This window comes from Lates calcarifer, linkage group LG16_LG22, assembly GCF_001640805.2.
Source record: "Lates calcarifer isolate ASB-BC8 linkage group LG16_LG22, TLL_Latcal_v3, whole genome shotgun sequence".
Classification (NCBI taxonomy): domain Eukaryota; kingdom Metazoa; phylum Chordata; class Actinopteri; family Centropomidae; genus Lates; species Lates calcarifer.
In genome coordinates, this window is record NC_066848.1 from 16,901,204 (window position 1) to 16,926,793 (window position 25,590).

General features: G+C 39.5%; 1 protein-coding gene across 1 annotated transcript in view; it reads right to left on the minus strand.

Annotated features, from left to right (window-relative positions):
• The window catches only part of bean1 (brain expressed, associated with NEDD4, 1), a 37,991-nt gene that overhangs the window by 1,776 nt on the left and 10,625 nt on the right, over positions 1-25,590 (minus strand). Inside the window, exons 3-4 of the mRNA XM_018693793.2 lie at positions 8,054-8,257; positions 7,211-7,352 (exon numbers count right to left, since the gene is read on the minus strand). Coding sequence (XP_018549309.1) covers positions 7,211-7,352; positions 8,054-8,257 — 346 coding nt within the window. The remainder of the gene's footprint in view (positions 1-7,210; positions 7,353-8,053; positions 8,258-25,590) is intronic.

Consider the following 25,590-nt stretch of genomic DNA (forward strand, 5'->3'; position numbering starts at 1 on the left):
CTGTGAAAGTGACAGTTCCGTCAGTGTATATTGTGTATATTGTGTAGTATAAGCTTATAGTATCATGAAATATCCTGGAAACTCCTGTGTTTTTGTTTTAAGGAACATTCAGAAGATAATTTCCATCCATCCTTTATCTATACTGCTTATCCTTTAAGGGTCATGGGGAGGCTGGAGCCTAGAAGATAATTAAAAAACTATAAAATGTACATTTAGTTTTGTAAAAATTCTTCCAAAACAAGTAGTAGGTCTGTTATGTAGGTCTCTGAATCGAATCCCATTGCCCCTATTCAGATGTGTGTGTGCTATATCACAGTTAATTTGCTAACTGATATGGACACAAAGAGGAAGAAAAATGACCTTCAGTGAAAAACTGTACAATATCATGGTCACTATGGGAATATACAACACTGAATGTAAATTGATGTGAAAATACTGTATGTTTCACCATCAACAAAGATTCTCACTGGCATGAACTGAGGAAAGCAGCAGTCTCTGTCAAACACACACACACACACACACACACACACACACACATACACACACACACACACAGCCTTCCTCCTTGCTACTGTTTTGGCAGAGTCCCAAAGCGCTTCCCTGATGAACTCCTGCAGCAGCCCCAGAGGTTAGGTTTCTACCAACCTCCTCCCCCAGCCGCAGAGAGGAGAGAGAAAATAGACTGTAACATAAAATAGAATAGAACTAAATAGAAAACAGAATTATAAAATTGTAGTGTGCATGCATGTGTGTGCAGAGCTAATGGTAGATGATGATGGGGGCAAAGGAAGCAGTAAATCAGACTAACTCAATCAGCACAGTCGTTAACTACATCAGTGTGGTACCCCAGTGGTGCAAGTGTGTGTGTGGCTATGATGAGTTAAGGTTTTGCCTCTCCCTCAACTATATCTTTCTTGTTTTTATTCATGTTCACCTTCTCTCACTTTTCAGTGTTTATCAGTGGTCTCTTGTTAAATGTGTAACACAGAGAGAGAGAGATAAGGATGGGGGATCTATTTTAGCCTTATTGTGGGAGGACAAGGTTCAGTCAGAAAGACCTAATGTCCATTGCAGCCACTGCCCATCATACACACACACACACACACACACACACACACACACACAATTAGAGTACTGCTAAAAGGAAACAGAATAGTTCTTGTAATGTCACCCAGTAAGTCTGTACAGTGATCTAAAGACCTTTTACAAAGTCATCATAGCAGTGTAAACCAGTGTGTGTTCTTTATCATGCTAATTTAATTACACATTTTAATTAGTTAATCAGTAGTTAGTAGTAGTTAGTAGTCATTTATTTAAACAAATCTGACAGAACAAACATTTCTGAATAAAAACCTCAGCACCTGGTTCAGAGAACTGCCACCTTTTTAATTCCAGATCAAGCTGTGAACAAACCAGTGGGGACATGAGGACACACAGGGGACTGATAGCTGCCGCTAAAGGCAATGGAAACTGATGTGACTCACCTGCAGATTTACTTACTTCACTGTCTTCCTTTAAGAAGTGTTTACACTGTTAACTCATTTTAAATTCAGTATTTCTATAATGTTGATGGTTATTCAAGTTTCATTAATGTGCTGTGATTTATTTTGTTTCATTTTAAACTGTAGTGGCTTTTTTTGTATAAGATGTTTTTTTTAGAAATGATAATAGCAGTCTTTTTCTAATCTGAATTTTACATAATGTCTCTCCTTTACACCCTCACACACCTCCACACATGCACACAAACCAAAAGATTGGGGGCAGCTGCATGTTTTTTAAAAGTTTTTTCTTGCTGATTATTTTTCTTTTGCTTTGGGAAACTGACCTCAAGCTTTTGTGCCAATAAGGCATGTTGAGGTGAAAATTAGAGACAGGGAAACTGCAGGCAAGACGAGGGTGTTTTCAGAGGTGTTGTAATATGCTGTAAATCCCTGTGTCTTTGGTCTCTCAGGAGTTATAAGCTCCTCCACTCCCCTGCGGCCTTCTGCTGTATGTGTCTGTGTTTCTGCAAAATCCTCACACTAGATAATGAATGTGGTGATTTACACTTTTGTGTGTTCTGCTAATGCACATGTGTGTTAGCTAGGTGTGGCTGAGTGAAAATAATTTGTCCCCTCTGAGACACATGCTGGGAGTTACACAACTGCTTCTGTTAATCTGTCTGTTTTTTGTCTGCTGCCTGTTTCTGTTAAAGATCACATATCACATAAATAATCCTTAAAATAAAATGTGTTAAATGGTTAGTCATTTAAGGATGTTATTACTAAGTGTCAAAATAAGAAATCGCTGCTGTTGTCCTTGGAAATCTTTTTTTCAACAAAGTTAAGTATATTTCTGCTTAGATGTGTTGGATTATTTGAGAGCAGGCTCTTTTTTTCAACAAAGTTCTTTCCTCTTTCTCTCTCTTCTTTATTTACCTCCTTTCTTTGTCTCAGCTCTGGACATGTGTCTCGCTTGACTCTACTTGATGAATTGATTAGTCCATATATTTTTTTATACACCCAGTGGTGAGGAGATTATTAATTCTTGAATGTCCTGACAAAGGTTGGACTGACAACCAACTTTTCTTCCAGTAGTGCATTTAACTGATTTACTTATTGATTTATTTTTTTCTGGAAACAGCTTATGCTTTCCCCTACTACTCCAGCAACAAAAACAAGAAATGACAATGAATCAATGCATCAAATGACTACATGACTATGACATCAAATGACTGTGACTTTCTGATGATCCTACGGGAAATTATTCCACAACTGTGCAGCTGTTTGCATTCCCTTTCCTACCAATAATCAGTAGTGGTTTCTTTCAACAATGACCAAGTTTTTGTGCCTAAACCTAAACAGATTTTCTCATATAGAGAAGGAAGTTTAAGTCACATACACACAGGTCAGTAGAAAAGGAGGACCTCTGGCATGTATTCATGCACTGGTTGTGACGCTCTACAGAGCTGGACACCGGACAGCTCTAGCTACAGCATACAGCATATGGTCCTGTGTGTGAGTGTGAGTGGGTGTATGTCTGTGTGTATGAGAGCAAAACTGGCATGTCCCTGCTCTGTGCCACTGTGAGAGGTACTTGCCTATGGAGTAAGAAAACCATATAGATGCTGTATACACGTGTGTGTGTGTGTACTGTGTGGCTTGTGTTGATTTGATTCCTCAGGATGAAACAGCTCACAGCATAAAGTCTTCAGCTAGACATAACCATTTAAAGAGAGTTTTAAATGAAATTTCATCAGATTGAGGTTTCATCAGATCCCATTACTGTAGGTTCTAAAAAGAGGAGGTCCATGAGACTCCTGTTTTCCTATTTGTGTTCATTTTCTTGCTCTCCATCTCTCTACACCGCCTGTCTGTGTGTGACTTTCATTCTATAAGATGACAGGGCAACATGGTAGATTTGAAATGGACAGGAGGGATCAGTGCTATTCTCGAGGTTGGATTATTGAGCTTCCATCACTGCTCTCACCTTCTCTCTCACTATGTCTGTCTTTCACTTTCCCTGTCACTTGTTTGCCTGCGAGCCATCCTGACCTGAGCACACTCTTCCTGTCTTTGTCAGTGACACTGAAATATAGTCATTCAGTCATATATTATGACACAGCCACAAGCAAATTATTCTCACATGTCTCTCTGTCTGCTGAACAGGTGATTTATTTGCATGAATCTTTTTGTTAATATTATGTCAATTTTTTTTACATGTTTCACAGCAGTGTTTGTTTATTAACACACATGAATACCTGAGGGTAAAAAAAAAATTCGGATCAAATCCCACATAAAGTCTTTGCTCTTTTGGTTCATTCTCCCTTCTCTTATCATTGTCTCCAGCAGCAGTCAGCTGTTTGCAGCAAACATGCATTCATAAAATCACTGTAAGGCACCTGTGCAGCAAAAGACAGCAGACAAACAGAGGTGGTGAGCAGTTGGTGGAGGTGCTAAAGACAAAAACAGACCAAAACAGCTTTAAGAAAGTAAAGAGTAAATATTTACCACACACATCAAGTGCCTGGTAACTAGGGGGCCATCTCCTCTTTCCAAAATTTTCAAGCGAAAGAGAAAAATTCAACTGATTAATAATTAATTAGTCATGAGGAAAGTTTTAAATGACATCTGTTTGTTGTAACATGACAGAGTAAATTTTAATGTTGCTCCATGTCACAGGTATCCATTAAAACTTTATAGGGTGATAATATATCTATGCTCAACAGCTTTTTGTACTGCCACAACATGGCCACAAAATCAACAAAATCAATTAATGCTACTTAAGATGATCTTAGTCATTGAAAAGACTGTCAGCAACATCAGTGCTGAAAAACCACTAGCTGTCACACACATCTTTCTTAACTCATATTCTAATGCAACACAAATCAGAGAGGAAGCTGTGTGTGTGTGTGTGTGTGTGTGTGTGTGTGTGTGTCTGCCAAAGCTTGCCCAGCTTCTCCCTGAGAGGAAGCAGAAGCTTTCAGTCTCCACAGGTGAGCTGCTGATCCGTGAGTGTGAGTTCTTCTGAAGGGAGAGAGAGAGAGATAGTCTGTGTGTACGTGTGTGTGAGTGTGTGTGTGTGTGTCTGTGTGTGTGTGTGTGTGTGCTTGTGTCGGAAGTGTAACGTTCACAGTCTCAGTAGGTAAGCTGTTGATCTGAGTTCTCTGAGTTTCCCTCAACCATCTGTGGCCCCCACACACACACGTACACACAAATACACATGCACACACTCTGCGCGGCCATCACATGACTGCAACTACCTGCTTGCTGACAGGGTACCAAACAACCACTTGCCAGCCTTATGGTAAACAAAATATGCGTTTTGTATCAATGTACGTGTGTTTGACTGTGTGTTTGTGTGTGTATTGGCTGCCGTCCCATCATCCGGGCCAAAAAGTCCGGCTATCACACAGGCTGTCCAGAACGCTCTGGGTTCCTGCCAGAGCACTGACGTAGCTCACTAGCTCCCCTTCCTCTCTTTTTTCCTTTTCTTTCCCTTGTCGTGACACTGGGATGTTATTTACTGTTACACTTGCTCATGTTTCTACTGCTTAAGCTGAAGTGAGAATAAACAATGTGTTACGATGTCTGTCCTGCCAATCAGCATGTTCAGGATTTTTCATAAACATTGAATGGATTCATCACAAGTCAGGTGGTAGCTGTAATTCCAGATGGGAACATCTCCTTGGCCCACATTAGGTCCTGCAGCACCAAGCATCATTTAAACACCACAGCAGACCTAACACCCGCTGCTGACCAGGTGTGTCCCTTCCCAGATGATTTTTTTTTTTTTTTTTCCAGCAGGATAATGCATTTTATCTGTGTTGCAAGGTAGCACCAAGAACATGACAGGAGCTTTGGTTTAGTCCCCAGATCACAACCACAACACAGACCCTCGACCTCACATTCAACATGATAAATGTTTGGCCCACAACCTGCAAGGTCTGTGCAATATTCTTGTATCAGCATGAATCAAGATTCATATGGAGCATTTCCAACACTCTGTTGAGTCCATTGAGACCCTCTAACCAAATGAGCTCTGTACTTATAACAACATGGCTGCAGTGTGAAGAAAAGAAAATCAATCGCACTGTTAGGTGACTGGCATTTGGTGCCTTGGATAGAGGCTTGGATGATCATTAGATTGGCATGAATAATCACTGAGATCATGATTAAAAAAAAAAAAATCCATCATGTTTTCTAAGTGGCAGTGGTTTAATGAATGAATTACCTACTGTTTATCTCAATTAACCATCTCATAAATTGTAGCAAATCAGTAGTGGAAGGAAACAACCATTAATTCATATTGTCTATGGGTGATTTTCTGAAAATTTGCTTAAAATTAATTCAATTTGTCAACTATGCCACAGTAGTGAGTGGAGCAATGCCAAATTGTAAATTTGCTACTGCTTGTGATTTGCACCTCTGACTAGCTTCTTGTCCATGGCAGTGACAACTGAGGCTCATAGGAATCACAGCAGTTAGAGCCATTTGCCATACCAAACTGGTGGGAAAAAAAAATGTAATTTCAGAGAAACTAAGTTGAAATAATCAAAACTGATGGCCAGAATCAACAGATCCTCCCAGTTCACCATAATCCTTCATGTTGATGCTGAAAGTTTGAAGTGTAGCTGGTGACCAGGGGCTTCAGAGACAATCCTCTAAGTAAGTAATGAACTCTCTCTTTAATGAAGGAATGAATAAGTAAAATGGAAAAAAAGTCAAACCTCAGATCAATCAATCTGGGTTAAGTGAGTGTTTCTAAGGCAGAACAAGGAACTAAAGACTAAAGCACACAGACACACACACACACACAACACACACACACACAAAGAGACACTCACACACACACACACACACACACACACACACTGCAGGGGAGGGATGTATGTGAATTATTAAAGTTGCCAATTAGAGTAGCTGACATTTAGATCAAAAACACCATGACATTGGCCTTTAGCAAGCTCTTTCTTTCTCTCATTCTCTCTTGCACTCTCTCTCTCACACACAGAGTGCACAGCGTACAAACACTCATTCCTGCACCCTCACAAAGGGCACCAAAGGTAGCAGTGCTCTCTAATAAATGAATTACCACAGAAGGAGGGTCAAACCAAGTGGACAGAGAACAGTGGGGGACATGGGCTGTCAGTTATATTTAATATTTGACATTTGACATAATTGGCAAGAGGAGAATTGGTCCTCTTTCTTATTTTACCAATATACTGTAGCTTGTGGTAGATGAGAAAAGGCTTAAGAATTGATTTTAGCAATTGTTAAATACCAACACTGTCTGCTCAGAGGCTCATTTCCATTTTGACCATAAAGTAAAAAATATACCTGCAAGGAAAATATAAGCCTTGCCAATAGTCAGAGTAGATTGACACCTGTCTCAGGTTTGTACGCTGAAGCTACTACAAGCAGACAGCTAACTTAGCTTAGCACAAAGACTGGATAAAGCTCAGTAATAAATATGTCATATCTCATTTGTTTAATCTGTACAAAAACCAAAGTTAATTTTTCTGTTAATCTTACTTAATCAGCTGTTGGTGGTTATGTCATATATCGAAACATTAAAAAATTCGGAACAGTGTCAAGAAAGTGAATAGACGTTGGTCTTAACTTACTTTAAAAACAAATAAAATAAACAAATAATTTTGCACCTGAATACTGAATACCTCATTGTCTTTTATCCGGTTACATAGTAACCTTAGATTGATAGAGGAACCTACCGTGGAGGTGAGTCAGGGTACAGGTTGCTGACTTGTGATAGAGTCTCTCTGTATGAGTCAAAGTCTAAACCAGGAGGAAAGTCTTCTAAGCAGGTAGACCTCAGTTCTCCCACTGAACCTCCATAGGAAAAACCATCTGGTCCTGCAGAGACAGAGACATGTTTGAATGAGACTTTTATCATCTGGGGGCATCCAGTAGCATTACAATAACTGGGGTGATGGACTGCATTTTTTATCATGTACAAATCTTTCATGCATTTATGTAATTTGTTTCTGGAGCAAATAGCACTCCAGCCAACGCAACTTAGATGACTGATAAAAAAGAAGCAGCAAAATAACAACAGAGCTTCAAAGGACAATGAAATTAGGTAATTTATTTTTTACTTTCCATCCATTTAAAGTCCTGGCAGCAACCACAGTATTTGCTTTGTGCCTTGAAATATTTTACATTCTCTTGGGAAACTGAAATTCTGCCAAAGACTTTGGATGCAAGTTTTGTGCATGAGAGTGTGGGTGTAGTGAATTCCAGAATAACCTACGCAACAAAAATGTGTGGTGGTATTTCATTAGTTAACATCCTGTATATAGATATCCTGTATAAAGAATGGATAAATGAGCTTGATAGTGATAATGCAGCTATTATCATGTGCTTCTTTCGTAAAAATGCCACAATCCTTGAGGGGGAAGATGCATCAGATGTCATGTTTTACCTGTTAGTCAATCACCTTATTACTAATTAATTAATTAATGTATTTGGCTGGTGGGTTTGTCAGCCAGTTATTAAAAAAGCTATATGTTGGATCTGTCAGAAAGTCAGAGTGTTACGGACAGTTGTAGACTGACCATAGCTAGCTCGGAGGTGTGGGTTTCGGAGTCGACTGTCTTTGCGCAGGCTGCCGACGATGATGGTAATGCAGGAGAGGAAGAGGACCAAACCTATAACGATCCCCGCCACCACCAACGGAGACACCAGGAGAGACGCCTCCCCTCCCGACTCCCTCTCACTGCGGCAGTCTGGGTACTCTCCATGGCTCTGGTTGGAGCTCACTGCAGGGTGATGGAGAGAGAGAGAGGAGGTCAGGTTTGAGAGTGTGTGTCAGGGTGGGTAACTATATATATTCATATTGGAAAAGCAGTTTTGGGATAGGTTTAAATGTACTGATGTACATAAGACTACACATTTTACATATGAAATGTTTGGTTTCCACCAACTCCAGAGGCAAATATCAGGCTCTTTAGCTGCTGTTTATAATACATCACATACTTTATAATACTGTTCATCAGCTAGTTATTACTGATGCTTTGAAGGAAATGAACAGTGGGGGCAAAAAAAAAAAACAAAAAAACCCCTAGCAATGAAATATCAAGACCTTTGTATATTGCTTAAATGAAATATTGCCATGATCACATTTATTGAGTTAATTATCCATAAATAAATCAATAAAAATCAAACAAATCAAATGACCAGAATCTTTAATTAAACATAGAAACAGTCTATCTATCTATCTATCTATCTATCTATCATCAGGCCTTACAGTGACAGTGCACCAGGGGGTCGTGTTACATAACTGCTGTCTTACCCTGCACACATCGTACTCCCTCCTTATACTATCTCCTTCTTCTCCTCTCTCCCCATCTTTCCAACTCTCTCTCCCTGAGGACTTATTCCATTTCAGTGTGTGACAGATAATTAGAGCTAGAGTCTACACAATCTCTCGCTCTCTCTACTCAGTCATCATCATCATTAGATTACAGGACGATCCTGTTCGTCTCCTCTTCTGTTTAATGTCTCATCTGTCTGTTTGCTCTGCCTGTCCACCCTCTGCCTGTTTGTCTGTCTACCCCTTTATCTGCCTTAGTGCCAGTCACTCTGAATCTATCTTTCTACGTTCACAACACGTGAGCTGAGAGAGGAGAGAGGATGAGACTTCGGTTTATTCTTCCTCTTTCTTTTGCTTTGTTCATGCTGCAGCCAAAAATATTCTGATGCTGTCATTCAGGCGCTCTACATAGTGTGTGACACCATTCAGATGTAATGAATACACAGAGCATTGAGCTGTGTGTAACTTGCTTGAAGTTTAAATATAGGCCTGCTCAAATCAGGGGGTGCATCGTTGGCAATGGCAAAAATTCAATCATGCTTTTTTCAGTCATGTTCATAATATTTGGATCACAAATTTGAGACATTGGAGACAGTTTGTTTCCCATTTCCTACCAACAGTCAGTGCTGCTTTATTGTGCAGAGAAACTGCCATGTACATTGGAAACTTGTTTCCCTCAGATTTTATAAATGTATTTGTTTACCATGAATGGTAAGACATGGAGGCACAATATCCATTCATCCATCCCTTATCTATACCACTTAGAAGTCGCAGGGGGGCTGAAACCAATCCCAGCTGACACTGGGTCTGACCGATCACCGTCTATCACAAGACGAGGGTACAATAAGTAAATGTCTTTAATATTCATCAAATTTATGCATTTGTTTCTTGTTCTTCTTGATAACTTGCCCAGTTTAGAGAAATTATGCATCTCTGTGGAATTTCAAGAGTACACCGATGTAACAACATGGGGTGCAACAACATTGCTGCAGGGCAAAATGTGTCATTTTTGCCACTGATTGATCCAGGAGACTGCTTCCTTTGCACTGAAACATATGTTTCCTGTTGCTTTTCTCTCTTTTTCTGTCTATCATTGCACCAAATATAAAGCAGGAGAAACAATCAAAATCTCTGAATGATTTACACTCACAATATCTTTTTCATTTCAGTCTCTATGCTTCTCTATTGCTCATTTCTCATCTCTTTTCCCCCTGAATGTCTGCGTCTGTAATTCTGTTGTCTACAGTAATTTGGTTTCACACAGATTCCCGAGAAGAGGAGAATGTTCTCTCACCCCAAACGATTCCCAGCAGAGCTCTCTCCTCTCTCAGTAACGTCTCCCCACTCACACACTTCTTTGTCTGCTCTTTCTCCCTCTTCTAACATGATTTTCTCTTCATTTTGCTTCTCATCTCTTCCTCATAAACTCCATTTTCCTCTCGTCCTCTCCAGAGAGAACTCAAATGGAAATCTATAATTATATAGATTTAAATTCACATAAACCTCGCTCCCTTTGTAATGTTAGACACACACACACACACATACAGGGCAGGATTTGTGTCCACCCAAATGTGGCACAAATTTAAAGTTAAATTTGGAAAAATTGTATACTAAAATATTTAGAAATGGGTACAACATAATGACATATTCAAAACAGCAGCATCAGAAGATATAGAAGAACATTTACATGAACTTGTCATTTATGTCACTTTCACAGCTTAATTTGTCTCTTCTGGTAACAGCAATTTCTCTTAATTTTGAGGCCTATGGTAAAACAGGCTACTTATGTTTCATCTACAATACTGGATATAGCAGTAGAATATTATAGAAGCTTCAGCAATATAGTGATAAATTCATGAAAGAGTTATTACTGTTATCGTCTGCTGCAGTTACAACTATAACACACACAAAAACTACAATATATTCAGATTTAACTGCGTAGTCCTATTGTAATTAAATAATGCTCCATCTCTTCCTGCACATGTAGTCAGGAGTAATTTCTGATCTGTGTTAAGTCACAGTGATGATTGCTTTTGTTTCTACTGCAACAACGAAAGGTTTTGTTACTGACAGTAAACTGTGAAAAGTGCACACATAGGATGTGAAATTCAGAGTCTATATGTTTGACATTCCATCTGGTCTGCATTATGCAGATGATGGTAAACTCAGTGTGTCTTTGATTAAACATCATTTATGCTAATGTATCTGGTATACTTTGTGGTTGTTGAAATGTTTTAAGACAACTTGTAAAGACAAAGTGATACTTAAAAGAGATGTCATCAAACTGCTAGAATGTATTTAAGCTTTTTCAGCTTTTCTCATTGGGGTTGGTTAATGCCACCACTTCTCTCACCATGTCACATTAAAAAGATGTTTCACCTCTTATGAAGAAAGACATAATTTGCTTTTTCTATGAACGCAATGTCCACCCAGGAAATGTCTTTTTTTTCTCTCCACATCAGCAGGATTGAACACAGAGGAGGAGGAGTGGAGTAACAATATAGAGAGAAGGCAACCACACAATAATTTTGATAGAGCAAAGAAGCGAGGAAGACAGAGAGGGGGAAAGATTGTAATAAATGGTGGTAGTGTTATATTTCAAAACCCTGGGGGGACTGAACCCAGCTGCAGAGAGAAAACAGAAAAAGAGGAGAGAAAATTCTGTCTCATGCTGTGGATAGTATGAGTCTCAGATTGTAAAAATATTAGTCCTACACATTCATCCCATGAAATAAATCACTGTAAATGAACAGAGGGAGGCAGGTTAACAAGAAGCCTATATATTTCGAGAAATCCAGCAGTAGAAATGGTCATAAATCTTCTGTGTCATGCTTTATTTGCCTCAATAAAATTGTCTTTTGTGAACATTCATTATGTAACAAAGGTAAACCCAACACAGTGAGTGACAGAACAGCACCTCTGAAGCTGGAAGAGATCATAATTTATAGAAAACATGCCTCAATGCACATTTTCTGACAACAAACTAGCAACTGCCAGAGAGAGTGAGATGACTTAGATGCCAAAGCACCCAAAACACACACATTAAGTTAAACTTGTTATTGAAACCCTAACTTCTGTGGGGATGGACATCAGCACAGAAAACCTTTGGAGCCAACATTAAGCAGCTGATTGTGATACTGCATCGTAAGACATTTCTGCATTGGCTTCTTGTTAAAGATTAAGCATCCTGCTCAAAGGCACTTCAGCAGAGCTCATGCTTGCAGGCCTTCTGCATGAGAAGTGACCTCTACACACTTAATTACTGCTGTGTGTGAGAGCATATATGGTATACTGTATGTTTATATATAATGAAACAGCAACAGAGGTAATTCACTTTGACAGTTTGTCACTAAAGCTTACTGCTGAACATGCACCCATCTTCTACACTATATACTATAGTAGGATGCAAAGGGCCAGTTCATAATCCTGATGCTGACACAAGCCCTAAGATGAGTGTTGACCTAAGACTTATTCACTTTCTTTTAATGTGCATGAGACTCAAGTTGTCTTTATTTTCTGGGCCTGTTTTTCAAATTGTCTGCAGGCAGAACTACAGCTGCACCTATCTCCTGCTTTCTTCTGCTGATAGATGTAACAGCGAATGATCTGGTAACATGGTTGGAGTTTTGTATGGCAACAATAGACATCAAACTGTTAGGAGAGCTGTTGCAGGAGAGATGCACAACAGAGAACTTTTGGCTGTCCCTCAAAGAGCAAGGCCTTCTTTCATGTTCATGTTACAGCAACATTCAACAACCTCAGGGTGAAGAAAACATTGTAGAAGTAGAATAGATCAGTTTTACTCCACTAAAAAGCAAGGGGCTGCACTGGTGTGATCATGTTGCTACAGGTACCCATGAGCAGATAAAATCATATCCAGAATCTGTGAATGTGAGTAATACATCCATGAGTCTGATGGCTTATCAGATGCCAAAATTCTGCACAATGGTACATAATGATCTGAAAACTGAAAAGGTATCAAAGTAACAATCATTTCATCCCCTGTCTCAGCGACTGAAAGGTAAACAGAAGGATTACACCATTACATTGCAAAGTATAGTATTATGGAGGTGCCTGTGCTCATATATATTATCCAGCAGTGCGTAGTGGCAAAGGTTTTGCTGGCCAAAAACCTCAGTGGCACTCTTGCTGTGCCAAAGCAAAGCCACCTCATTTATCAAAATGAATGGAGAGCCTGCATTTTTTTTTGATGCAGTGCGATGGTGGCAGGCAGCTTTTTGAGACGTACAGTAGCTAATCGAAATAGCTAACTTATATCTTACATTTGTAGCCAAAGGACATTGAAGAAAAAATTGTCTAGCAAAGATATAAATTACATTGTCTCACTAAATAGTTCCTGGAGAACAGGGTAGACTGGGGATAACTAATAATCTGGTGGATTTCTCTTTAGCCTGAAGTCAAATTAAGGAGTGTAACCACAGTATAAATATAAATATGTAGTGTACTGTATCTATCCAGTTCAAAAATAAATCTGTAGGTTAAATTACTTGGTATTAAAGGTCAATATATAGGTAATGCGTGTGTGTGTGTGTGTGTGTGTGTGTGTGTGTGTGTGTGTGTTTGTGTCAATCCAGATTGGGGAGTCACAAGCAGTCATTTATTTTTGGGTGTCACAAGCTATAAAGGTTAAGAGCCTGTGATATTGACTGCTGCTGCGTACACTGCATCACTTTGTACATTAGCTGCATACATTATACAGGAGCATCAAGCAGCCACTCAGATTCGATCTGACAGCTTGTCATTATGAGTTACCACCACCTTCTCTTCAATATGAAATATACCATAGCACCGGCTGACTGTACATCCACAGACATCGAGGCAGAAAGAGTTCCTCGTGGCAGGATGTTTGATAAGGGACAACAACACACTCAACTCAAGCCAACAGCACCATTGACGTCAATTTTCAGCAAGTGTTAAGGAGGAAGTAACTGGAGTCTTGAAGGACTGTACCACCTTTACCCAAATCTTATTTACCACAAATTATATACATTTTGCATTTTACCAACTATTTTCTAAAACATGTTATGGTGTGCATACATTTTGAATGCATCAGTTTCTTTTAACTTCAGTAGTTTATGAAAATTAATGTAGACACACTTATGACTGTATGATGATGACTCATGATTGATTTCATAACAACCACACCTGGGCTTGTATTTGTTTTAGAACATAACTCATTGACAACAACACCATACACAACAGACAGGGACATCTTGAAAACCTTTAGCTGTCATTCATCTATCCATCTTTCCTGTCATTCTCTCTCCTTAAACCACTTTCTTGACCTTTCATCCCTCCATCTTTCCATCCCACTTCAGTAGTTGCCGACTCAGAGTAGCAATAGTAATAACTATTACAGACTTTTCTCTTTTGATGGCTGAACTGCTAGCCTGCTACACACACACACACAACACACACACACACACACACACACACACACACACACACACACCAGTGTGAGTGAAAGAGTGAAAGAAAGAACTAAAATGCAACATTTAATAAAGACTGATCAAAATAAGAACAAAATAGAAAATGTAAATGACTAGCAGAACACACCTTCATTGTTAGCAACAATCACATTCAGATTTATGCTACATTAAATCTGCAGTTTTAAACAACAATCATCCATTTAGATTAAACTGAATTGAATTTACCAAAGCTAAGTAACCAACTAGAAAGTTAGAAATAAAAATACTGTGGATCCTCACTTTACAGAAAGCACCAAGTCTAACTCTCACTAACCATAATGAGCATATCTGCTTTCACACATGCCCTGCAAACCTGAACTTTTCTGGACATTACACAACAGAGCTGTACATGTGAACGCAAATTAAAGGGACTTTATCCTGCCAACTACTGCCTAGGAAGTCTGTGCCCAGTTGAACCGATGTGTGAACAGAGCAGGTAATTGTCCAGAGAATTCACAGCGAGCGAGTGGGTGTGTTGATGACGTTCTCTCCTGCAGCTCTGGTCTCCTCATCCACCCCTCATCTAAACCAAACTGAATATTTCCAGTAGGTGAAAACATGTCTCACTCTGACTGCGTGCTCCATGTGTGAAATGACCACACTGGAGAATGTGTGGACCTCATTCTCTGTACATTGCCCCGAGTTCATATGTGAAAAAGGCCTATGTGTGCATCGAAGAAAAATGTTTACTGTATGCAAATTAATGTAATTCTGCACAGATATGAGTACTGTGCTTAAACCTTAACTAGTATGTGTAAAAGCACAAACTTGGGAGGATAAAATAAAAGAATAAAGAGATAAAAGGTTGCTTATTTCAATATGTACTTTCCAAAGAGAAGACACAATAATGACACAGTATTGATATTGATAGTATGACTGTATGAGAGGCTGAGAGGACTTTAACTAAAATTTTACACTAAAATCTCCACATACAGTAGAGCATGTAGCAACATACAACATTTTGACCATTAAGACGTGTGTATTTCTTAGCTGATGTATTTCAGCTTACAAGCCACAAGGCAACGTGTGTGTAGGCTGGGGAGCTGAGTTGGATCTGATTATATTCCTTGAACTTCAGTAACCTAGCATTCACTATCTAAGGATTTGAAGCAGGGGTTTATTGCCAATACTGTGTGTGTTTTTTTTTTCTTATATGGATCCAAGAAAAAGTTGTTGTTGCCATGATAACAACTCATCATCCAAAAATAAATAAATAAAAATCTCTCCAACCACATCTCTGTATTTTCCTCAGTAACAAACAAAACACTGTGAATAAAGATAGTTGTTTAAAAGGTACAAAGTTACAAACAAAAACAATATATAGTACCAGATAATGAAAATGTTGTGCATACAGTAAACCCACTCCAATCCTAAAAACACTAATTTGTTAATGGACAACATTTATCAAATTTGACGCTGAAGGCTAATTAAATCGGTTGCATATAACAATCGGTATCAATGCAGTTAGAACATGATGCTCATTAGGATGCATTAACCACACAGCTGGATTTTTAACCCAATCAACCTAAGTGATATTGAAAACATCTCCACCACAGCATGCAGTCCGAATAATAAACATTTTGTTTTCCCGTTCCTGAAAAGGGAAGGAAAATTATGTTGTTGTTAATATTTTTAAAAAACCAACAGTGCTATGACTATATATGTCTTCATCTTATCTAACCACAGAACATGTTTGTATGTTTAATTTCTAGTCTCTTTCTCTTGTTTGGACCTCTGAGGATCGCAATTATTTGTTGTTATTTGTTATTTGTTTCTTTCTTCTTGGCACATCATACTTGTCTCCACTCAGCCTCTTACTTTAGCTCTGTAATCAGTTGACTGCTCTAACTACTGGCACCAAATGAAAAATGATGTTAATAAAAGAACAGCAGGATCCCATTAAATGTATTTGCTACAGGTATTTGTCCACAGATATTTAAGCAATTTTTAAAACAGGCCCCAGGTCTCAGTACCGGCCTGTAGGCCCAGTTGACTGGTTTGTTTTGACTGACACGAGTCCAATGAATCAAAAAAACTGCTGTCAGGAGCATCTTTTTTGTCTACATTCAAGTATGGAAAGCTGCCACGTTAGTTTCTCCAAATTTTGTTCATTGTTTAGTAGACTTAAGATGATGTACTGTTTTCATTTCCAGAATTATAAGGGCACTGCTGGGACCTGGCTCTTCTCTCTCCTGAGTCACAACTGTAGTTTCTCCCTGTTTTTCACCACAGGCTGAAAACCCTTCAGACTGTGACTGAACTCGACCTGAGCTGGATTTGCATCCACTAGAACAGGCCCTAATTAACCTCTCAGCTGGTGTTGTTATTGTTCCATTACAACACTATACTTAGTTGTTTAACATTACAACTTAGTGGATTTACTTTAGATTATTTTTTGACAGGTTGTAAGTGATGATGAAGGAGAGAAGGTTTACTTTACTTCTTAAAATACTGTGGCCCTCTCTTATTTTTACTACAGCACTTTTGTAAGTTGATCTAATTAAGAGCATCTACTAAGTGCTTAAGTTGCCACTTAATGATCAGCTTCAGTGATCAGATCATTCATTTCTTAATCATTCATCAGTCCTATAAGTGTGTTGTTGAGAATATACCCTGTGTTTCCTCCGTGCACCTGTTTTTTTTAGTGTGTGTTCAGCATCAGAAGCAGCAGGATGACCTCCACTCTCTGAACCTCTCGGGATACCGGAGATATTCCACTGCTTGCAGAAACAATGTTGTTCCTCCTTTTCTGACACGTGACCACTCTCAACACTAAAAATATCCCTTTCAGAAAGACTCAAGTAAAACATGACTGTTTCCATTGAATATGCAGGGGTAAGGAAAACCAAGCATACCTGTAAGTATAAGGAGGCACACTGCACGTCACGGTTTACGCAGAAGTGAAGATAATAATTTGAGTTTCTACTGCCTTCACTTAATAAGCCAAGTACCAGAGAGGTTGTGCTGCTTATAACATTAACTAAGAGGTTTTAGTATCAGCACTAAAGCTTGGGTATTGTATTGGCACTGATTTCAACAGAATATTTTGTCTCACCCAAACCCTTAAAAAACTGCCAAAATGAATAACTTTACATGTATTGACAAATCCCTAAAGTGTTTGTCAATAGCAGGCCTTTCAGTGAAAGATAATGTATCTTTACTTGCAGAAGATGTCATTGTGGCTGTGACATAACGTGATGTTGTCTCTTCACTTGTGCAGTGTGCTGGAAAAGCTTCAACCTTCCTACAGCCTGGTCAGAGGACAGCAGGCCCAAAGAGAACATCTCTCTGACACGCACATCCTCCTGACTCTCTTTCCCTCTTTCTTTCATCACTGTCTTGCTGTTCTCCTTCCTTTGCACTCTCTGATCCTTCCTGTTGTGGTATTGAATAGATGCCAGGGGGGCTTTGGTGCTACAGGAGGAAGGACATTGGCCATTAAACAATCAGGTTGAATTACCACTGAAGCAGGGGAGGGGGGAGAAGAAAAAGAGGAGACCCTGAACTCAGTAGTAAAATCCCTCACACCTATGAGGCTGAAATACCCTTCCCTTCTTTAAAGAGTTACTTCACTCCAGGCTAAAAAGCAATTTTGTCTGACTGAAAGTCTTAAAGCTAGTTTCACATCAGACATATGCTCAGCTGCACCTGCAACCGCGCCCACCAGTGATGTCACCGGGTGTACACCAATAAATCACTGCAGATATTCAGTCCCAAGAGTTAAAGCTTAATACCACAGCGTGTCAGCATATAGGAATTAAACAAATTTAACCTCTTCTTGGTGCATACTTGTGCACAGTCAAACTTTCTAAAATTCAAATACAATAGAAAAGGTTTCTGATAAATTATGTCATTGATGAGAGAATTTATTGTATTCATTGTTAGAAGCAGGAACAAACATCCCTCATGTTCACAATGTTTCAAGGGTAAAATAAGTATGTAGCCTGTGAGTTGACAGAAGACATTCTTGTTCCATCATAGCAATACTTTTCAACTCAGTGTCCTATCATGTCTAAATAAAGCCATAAGGAACATTTATGTTATAACTCCTATACCTAAATGACAAAATAGCCACTACTTTAACTGCAATGTGGGGTTTCCCTTGACATCAGCTACACAGTAGTTCCTGCTGCCAATGTATGCTTACTAGTGAAGTACAGATGATTTTAGGGTGTAACCAAAAAGTAGTGCATGAGGATAGTATTCAGTTACAGTTTATATTAAGATACTATCCCATGTGTATAGGCTCAATTACTGTGGCCAGGCCAGTGAGATGGTTTTGGCTGTATCCAGATGAGGCCAGTGCCAACACAGGAGAGTTGGAGAAACAATAATACTGTAAAACAAAAGCAAAACAAAAGTATGCCTTTGGCAAAGTGAGCTTATGAACAGATAATTCACATAAATTATATAATTATTGAAATACAGATGTGTTCACTGTTTCTTTCTGCAAGGCCTGTGGAAGTTCCACACACACTGGTTCCCTCCACCTCAGGCCTGCTGCTGTTTCAAGGTTGACAACACGTCAAGATGACTGACAGGTGCAGTGGTATGAACCAACTATGAGGAGGGTGAGATGAGCCATGCACTTTGCTGACTCTGAGCAAAAAACTGTGTGCTGCTTATTTAAATGATAGGCAGTATTTGATGTTGGCAGACAGCAGTTACAATGCAAACATGGTAAATGTGAACAAATCCTGACCCTCCTACAACTGCAAACAGAGTTCCCCATCCATCTTTATTTTCCCTGTCTTAATCATTTCATACATGATACAAGTATTCTGCTGTTGGATGTTCAATGTTCTGTTTTATTGGAGAGGGGACGTCCTTCAATAAAGACTATACTGTGTTTTAACCAGGGGCTTAGCCCACCCCCCACCCCACCCCACCTCCCGGAATCATGCCCCCTACCATGGTCAGAAGGTGATAGGTAATTAGTTTATTAGCATCATGGATGGAATACTGAACAGGCCTACTGGGCACAGGCCCAAAGCCACCGGACTACAGCCTATGTATGAAGTAACTGTTTTCTTGTTGCATAGTCAAACAAATGACTACAAAGAGACATTAAACTGACTAGAAAGAGACATAAAAAGACCACAAAAAGACTTAAACTGACAAGGAAGGGACACAAAATGACCAAAAAGACGAAAACCCCTCTTTACACTATGATCCAGTAGGCCCTACACATTCAAATTTTCCTAAACCCACCCCTGATTTTAACTGCACACACACTAAAAAAACAAAAAACAAAAAACAAATGAAGTAAAGCTCATTCCACTGAGCTGCCGGGATTATCTGACAGCATATCTACTATACAGATTACATTATCACATTATCAGATTGCAGTGGTATTCTAAGTACAACAGGGCATTCATTCTTAATGTAATACACTCAGACACATGCACTCAGTCACAACCATATCAGTATTAAATTAGGATGCGTATTTAGATGAGGTAGTATGTGGGTCACAAAACATTGCTGTGTATGTGAATATGGGTCAGAATACATCATACATCCCCTTAATCTCTCTCTCTCTCTCTCTCTCTCTCTCTCTCTCTCCCATGTGGGATAGATGGCAGAGAGACAGATTATCACACCCTGCTGGCCCACATTCCTGACTTCTTCTCGTTTAATCATCCACCTCTTTCCTCACTTGTTCAGCTCCTACCATCCCTTGTTGTTATTGTTGTGGTCGGTCGTTTGGATCGTTTATCTCCATAAACAGCTTCTGACCCACCAATCAGATCTAATCCTGATTACAACGCTGTTTGTGAATTAAGGGGGTTATGATTCAGAGGAATTTTAGTGCACTGTGGTCACACTTTATAACGTGACATTATCCTATTTTGTTCCAATAGTTTCTTCTATGTATATCTGCTGTGTCAGCCAGTACAATGAAGACAGATGGACACATACTGTGGGAAGAGACAGAGTGATAAACAAGTGTGGCAGAGTGTGAAACCCTGTTCAGACCTGGTAATTTGTATCCATACCTTTAGTTGAGACAGGTTGAGGTTCACACCTGGCATCAGTGTGTAAAACGGCTAGACAGCTAGAAAAGAGGAAGAAAAGACTTGGAGGCTTTTTTTGGTGCCTTGCCATGGGTAAGTATGTCAAAACAACTGTCCTGAAACCTGTCAACACCTGGACAGGTTTTCAGGCAGTTGTTGTGCTGAATTATTATTATTATTATTATTATTTTTATCTCACATGATAACCAATTGCTAGCTAGTTAGTTCACTGTAAAATGTTCTCGCAGCTGTTGCTGGTGTGCTGGTGTGGCGGTTTGAGAAGAAGAGGGAGGGGAAACATTTTAATGAGCAGGTGCATTGGAGGCCTGGGAGGTTTACTGGATGTCCTGTGGTCTGGTTGTGTCAATGCAGAGAGTTCCAGAAATACCAGCATAAATAAATTATATCTAAAAATGTGTTTTTCTATTTTAATAAATGCAAATATAGATCACACAAACCCAGTGTGACTCTCTCTGGCATCTCTGTGGTGCAAACCAAACTGAATATAAATCCTGGCAAAGACTGCAGTATTATCCCCCTGTGATTGGTCAGTGATCTCGATAAATCCTGCTTTGATTGATCTATAAACACTGCAGATCGAGTTATGATTGGTCAATGCCCCTGAAACGTTAGTTCTGATTGGTGAATGAGCCTCAAAGATTCAACTCTAAATGATCAGGTAGCACTTTAAATCCAGCTATGATTGGTCAATCAAGACTTCAGCACTGCAGAAAATGCCATTTTTGATCCATCTACTGACACACACACACACACCACACACACACACACACATACTCAAAACGCTGTATAGTGGGCTGTGTGTACCCATATGTGTACACACTTGACTATTTCCACTGAGGCCATTTGGTGAAATTCAGGAAATAAGCTGTGATTACTTTTTTCACTAGAGAGTGTGTGGCTCAGATGTGTTTGGGGACAATGTGACTAATTTCCTGCCATCTCACCTCACAACAAGTCACAACACAACACCTGCCCTCGCTTGCTCTTCTTCCACTTCTCGCCTCACAGAGAACAGGGCAGATGGATATTAGTATTACTCTTTTACGTCTAACAAAACAGCTAATTTCATTGATATTATCATTGATATTATTAATTTTTCAGAAACTGTCAGACAATGAACCATTTTCCTGCATCTGCCCGAAATAAAATTAACAGTAATTATAAACTTAACTGTAACTAAGGCTAACTGCAATATTCAGTTTTATGGATTTTTGTCATTTCACAGCACAGGTCACACTGCCACCTCAGAGGTACAGTCACCCCTGTTTGCCTTTTCTGTTGGCCACAAATTTTTTTACCTGACTGACAGGTGTCACATTCGGCCGAAGTGGTCCTGACTTCCTCGTCCCTTGAGGCTCACGTGTTGCTCCTTGTTTTCTTGCCCCAAACAACTGACAACATTGACAACACTGCCTGCAAAAAGCAGTAACCTCAAACTTCATACTTGAGAGCATACACCCAGATATGCTGCTACTGTACATCTGTTTTTATCCATTCCTGCTCAGCCTCTCTGCGTGAAAAGAAAGCATTGCTGCTAAATAAATCCTGGGATAAACACCAGCAAGAGGACAAAGTGAAAAGACTTTAGCTGATTCCCACATCCATACAGTATGTACTACACACTAATCATCAGAGTATACTGTTGTAATTATTAATATAAAAAAGATAGCAACATACTTCACCACTTTACACTAGCAGGAAATTATACAATATGTGTGACTTTGGTTGTCAATCAAACTGTGACTTAGGGAAAACTACTGCAAATCAAACTTCACAAACTCTTAGAGTTTAAGGAGTTTATGGAGCTGTTTCATCACCTCCGACAAAGGATTTAAGTTTTATAAATTTCTTACTTCAACAGCACACTAAAAAAGAGCATATTTAGTATGTATACTGTCTGTTTTGAGCATACTTTAAGTTGTCACTTTTCTAGTGTGAACCCGCTAAATGGTAAAACCTGCTTAGAATCAGACTGGATTTGGGAGACAGTGCAAGTGTTTCCAGTATGGTAGAAAGTCAAACCATGGACTGTCTCTATAGCAAGCACCACACTAATACAAGCAATATGTAATGCTTATAGGACATACACAGTCCTAAAAAATAAATATCATCTAGTCAGTTGTCCTCACTTATGGAACTGGCTTTGTGATTTGCATGTATTAAAGACAGAAAGACAGACTGAGCAGCACTGTGCTTTAAAAAACACTTATTTCAAAAAACAAGACCCATGATGACTTTCCTATTACACAATACTCTCATGACATTATCACCTTTCTGTCCTGGCTAGACAGTTAAAACCTGTGAAATTGTTCTGACATTTAACTAAAGGGAAAGAAGTAGAGGCAGACATGTCCACTGAGAGTTTGACAGGCAGCCACATGATCAGCTGGGCAAGCTTAACCTCGGCAAACCGACACCACAGTTTTACATAAAACACTCTGCTATGGTGAAAATTCAACCTGGGGCAGCTTTGGGAATAGTTTTGATTGATATCAAAATGCATTGCTATGTTTTCTTTCTGTCACAGAATCACACTGTATATCTTGGTGCGTTGAACTTTGTCAGACCATCAATCTGTCCAGTAACAAAAAATCAAAAAGATCAGCCACATACAGTATCTTAGACAGATTTGTTGGAAATCTGTCTCTGTCTCCTAACCTATCAGACAATCTGGATGAAAGTGTTTCCATCTGTTTTTCCAATCCAGAAAGTGTCAATGGCTCAGTGCAACTGGAACAGTCAGATAGATAAAAGCCAAAATATTTGTAACATCATATCACAGAAGTCCATTTCAGACAGACCCCTCTGTTTTGAATTATACGACTGTGATCTCTTTCTTTCCCTGACCCTTCTTGCCTCACACTTCAAGTCTCTGTCTTTCTCTGTGTGATTCCCTCTTTGGCTCTTGGCCTTTTTCTTATCCATCTCTCTCTCTCTTGTGCTTGCTTTCTTTCTCTCTTTCTCCCTCCCAATTTCTCAGAAGTGCTGTGTAGGGGCTAACGACAGGTGAGGGTGGAGGAGAGGCAGAAGAGATGATGAAATAGAGGAATGAGAGAGTGGAAGAGGTGATCTTTAATCATGTTAAAACAGCTCCCTGTGCACACCCCTCTGTGCAGCCTTTTCCCCTCTGGACACAGATACACACATGCATGCACCAGTACACACACTTTTATGGATCACATGTTGTATAACATGATGTAGATGGTATGTCATGAAGTCAGTGAGATTGCGGTATTGTAAACAGCTAAACCCTCTGTCTTTTCATTTAGATTCATTTACCTGACTCATCTGTTTACTCTTCAACTTCCATCTGTTGATTTACCATAAAAAATATTTATTTTAAAAATTATTTTCTAATCCATTATTCAAAGCATGACTGTTTTTGGCTTGATACCGCCAGGCAGTAACTTGGTATGAAATTCAGCTTTCTAAAACTTTAAACTTGCTTGACATAATCCATCACAGTGATAACATAATTAACTACTTTTTTACAATTACTTTGGAATTGGGGAAATTAACTCATTATCACCTTGAAGAGGAGAAGTATTCAGGGATTTCCTCCCTGCCCATGTACAAGGTGCCACACCTGTCCCAAATCAGGCCAATTGGTCGGGGACTGGTTACAGCTCTCACATGCACACAGAATGAAGTAGTGTCAGCCAATCAGCCTTTCTCAGAACAGGTGTGCCAACTGGCACAATAGGATGGAAACACATCCCTTCTCTGCCTACCCTCATCTCCAGATAGGAACATCCACATTGAATGGATCTGCAAAAGCTCTGGGTTACATTCAGTGTCAGGTGCAAATGTTTTTAAAGTTCTTACTCTCTGCAATTTCTGCACATGCATCTATGGCATCTATGGTTACAGTCAGAGAAAGCTCATAGTTATGGAAACAAACACAGTACACAGTTTGGGTAATGCTTGGAAATGCTTGGTTCAGGTCAGGGAAAGTCAAAGATGCTGTGTGCCTATCAATCACCTGACCACCACCCAACCACAATTACTGCCTCAGTACATACTGAGTAAAACTCAGGCATCTAACACTCAAGAGTCACCTTATAACAGCAAAGATTTTCATGCAAGATAAAAAATCTTAAAATTATTCCTCCTCACAGTGTCCACTGTTTGCTTACTGGCCTCCACATTGGATCTCATTACAATGTAGGAGGTTGCTGTGCTTATTGGCAGCAGACCTCAAGCCTCAGAATTAACAGCTTCCCACCAGCAGTTACATGTCCCACAGACTTTCAGCTGCACTACTACACAACGATTATGTGACTTTAACAAGGTAAGACAAGGTAAAACAAAGTAAGAAAAGGCTAAAATCTAAATAGTCGTTGTTTCAATTCTTTGCAGGTCGATTTTCAAAACAAACTGACTTTAATTAAAACATAGGTGCTGCCTGGAAGAAATGGAAAAGAAAACCTTCAACAATCAATAAAACAACTGCAGCATGCTTTGGAAATTGTCAGATCAATATGTAAGTATAATGGTTTTGTGGTAAATAAGCTAAAAACCACAGCGGTATGGTCCTTTAATGTTTGGTACTCTGCATATCCATCCATCTAGCCATCCATTCATTCAGTGTGGTGACATTGAACAGCTGAGCCAATACGTCCATTTCCAAATGACAGAGCTAATGAACTGAAGAGGAGGATGCAGCAAGTGCACTGAAGTCAAAGGGAGCCGGCGTTAGTCAATATTGGCACCAAGACATTAGCAAAGACATTTACCCTTCACTTCTCCTTCCTCCCCCCTCCCTTTCTTATTCTTTCAGCCGTTCCAAGCCACCTCCCTCAATTTCTCTCTCTGCTCTTCTCCTTTTCCCCCACTTCCCCTTGAGAGTGATTTTCCCCCAACACCCATTTCACTCCCTATACCGCACCTTGCTCCTGTCCACTGCTTTCCTTGTTTCATTTATATCTCATCCTTCCTTTCTTTTTATTTCACCCATGCCTCATCACCTCTCTCCCTTGCTTTATTATAGATAGATAGATAGATAGAGAGAGAGAGAGAGAGAGAGAGAGAGAGAGACATCCTCACTTCTTTCTTCTGATACTTGTTTTTCCTCTTAAAAAACACACACACACTCACACAAACTTGACCACCTGTGGTGTGTATTAATTGTCTATGGGCCCTGATGGTGGGTTAGTGAGGTGGAACAGCTTTGGTATTTGCTGACCTGCCGGGCCGTGAAATCTCCCTGCATATGCACACGCCTCATATCCATTTAAATAGATTTAAATAAACGA